Source organism: Rhagoletis pomonella, unplaced genomic scaffold (genome assembly GCF_013731165.1).
Source record: "Rhagoletis pomonella isolate Grant_MI unplaced genomic scaffold, Rhpom_1.0 Rhpom_scaffold_00002, whole genome shotgun sequence".
Classification (NCBI taxonomy): Eukaryota; Metazoa; Arthropoda; class Insecta; order Diptera; family Tephritidae; genus Rhagoletis; species Rhagoletis pomonella.
Window position 1 is genome coordinate 4,048,558 of NW_023458556.1, and position 2,276 is coordinate 4,050,833.

Sequence of the window (2,276 nt, forward strand, 5' to 3'; positions counted from 1 at the left end):
CGTAATAAAATCATACAGAAAAATCGTGAAAAGATACTTGATGCCCGTGATAAAATAGCAGAACTGACACGTCCCATTGGTGATGTGCGCCAACGTTTGTTGGCAAAAAAGCTGTCTGCTAATAGTGGACTCAAATCTCGCGGTGGTTCAAAGAAACTGTATACAACCGCATATCGAAATGGTGTGTTGAAACCTAAGCCCGGTTTGAAGAGCACACAGCCTTTTTTACGACAACCAGCACATGTATCAGCCCGCTTGCCAGACTTAATAAATGTTCCTCGGGGCTACGTTGACTATGATGATATGGAACGTTTGGAAGAAGGTAAGCTTTGCATATACATCAATTTAAATTGTGGAATTGTGTATACATTCGTCAATTTTCCAGAGGAAATGGCTGCCGCAACACGTATAACTCAAACTGTGAGGAATCAGTTCTATAAACCACCAGAATTGCTTTCAACTCGAACTGTGAACAATCAGTTCTATAAACCACCTGATCGCCACATGTCCCCAGAATTACCACCACCACCGCCCAAGGGCATACTGCGGCCCAGTACACGGCAACTAAGCCCAGACGTTTATCAACGCCGTTATGTGCCAGAGCTACCATCACATCTATCTTATGAGATGCGTTCACGTTTGGAACGTGCTCCTGATCCGCATGCCTCCATGGGAATATTTTCCAATCCATTGAAGTCATCATCCTCATCAGGTTACCGTATCGTAGTCAGTAATTTGCACAGCAGCGTAACTCAGTCAGATATTCAGGAACTTTTTGAGGATATTGGTCCTTTATACGATTCGCGTTTAGTGCGGCCCGGTGTTGCTGAAGTTATATACAAATCATTAACGGATGCAGAAAAGGCGGTAGATACTTATCACAATCGTCAACTAGATGGCCAGCCAATGAAATGCCTACTAGTAAACCCCCGAGCTTCCAACAAGCCCACCGCACCTGCATTGCCCACAAGCTCAAGTTCTCGCGGCCCTTCAGGAAAGACACCATTGGAAATTGATATCGACGCATTGCACAAGGTGCTCTTCCAACGTCATTAGCATTATCCTTACAAATAATATGAAAATAAGTAAAATACAGTGAGCATAATTGGATGTGGTTCAAAGGGGCAGCAGTATTCAATTGAAAATGTGCTGAATATAGATGCAAATGTTTTGGGCCAGCTTGCAGATAAGACAAACACCTAAATATCAATATCTAAATGGATGTATCAGTAAACTTGATTATTATTACATATATATGTATTTGCATTTATCGATGGTACTCTGAAAACACAATTCAAAATTCAAAAAATAAAAATTGTTACTTCTGTTAAGTGGCTCTTGTCCCTAATCCTTGCCTAAACCATTTCCATCCCTTACTAAAGTGAGCAGTAAGGATTGCTAAAGTAAGCACTGAGCATTAGACATGGATTCGACAAGAATTAGAGACATGAGCCAATTAACAGTAGTAACAGTTTTTATTTTTTGAATTGTGCCGTTATTGCTGAGGTCCATCGATATGTACATACATACAAACATATATGCATACAGACAAAATACCTGCTTAATTTTTAAAATATTTTATCCTTTTATGCTGCTATAAATAAAATTATTTGAAATATTAAAAATAAACTCATTTAGGTACAGTTTTAGCACGATAAAAAAATGTTAAGGTAAAACCGCTGAGAGGCAGCCTGAACATTTTTGAAGTTTGCTAACATAACAAAAATGTTTTCAAAATTTCAATCTCACAAATACATTCTCACTTTCCGCCTCAAATAAAAGAAAATTTTAATATAAGCAGGAGTACAAAAACAAAAATTTACATGTATTTTGTTTTTGCTTTGGCGGCATAAACTGTCAAAATCTGCAAGAGCGTGTGTAGAAATTCAAACAAAATATTTCAATTTGATATCAGAAGCCGTGCGGCGAAACACATACACAAAATCAGCTGAGCTAGTAAAACCTTATATAAATTCGCATTGTTTTCATCTATTTGTTTTTCGTTTTACTTTTATTTGGCAATTGAGTCGCTCTTAAAATTTCAATTTTATAAAGTAGAGAAACTTCAAAAAATAAATGATGGCCGACGAATTGAGCGAGCGGTTTTACCTTTAAATATTTGTATCATGCAGTTTTAGTAAGCTTATGTAATTTTTCTTTAAGCAAATCGAATTAAATGAGCTAATTTCAAAAGAAAATTGGAAATATTGGCTCTTGAAACTAAGTCGGGGGCCACATATGTATGCAAAACTCACCGGTTACTTTAAGGTGGTGAA

At 37.3% G+C, this 2,276-nt stretch overlaps 1 protein-coding gene across 1 annotated transcript; it reads left to right on the plus strand.

Annotated features, from left to right (window-relative positions):
• LOC118732899 (polymerase delta-interacting protein 3-like) lies at nt 1–1,260 on the plus strand (the record flags this gene model as incomplete). The annotated part of the gene is given in 2 exon segments (XM_036462016.1): nt 1–322; nt 386–1,260. Coding segments are annotated over 2 exon segments (993 nt in total), but the record flags the coding sequence as incomplete, so codon positions are not given.
• Nucleotides 1,261–2,276: the final 1,016 nt, after the last annotated feature.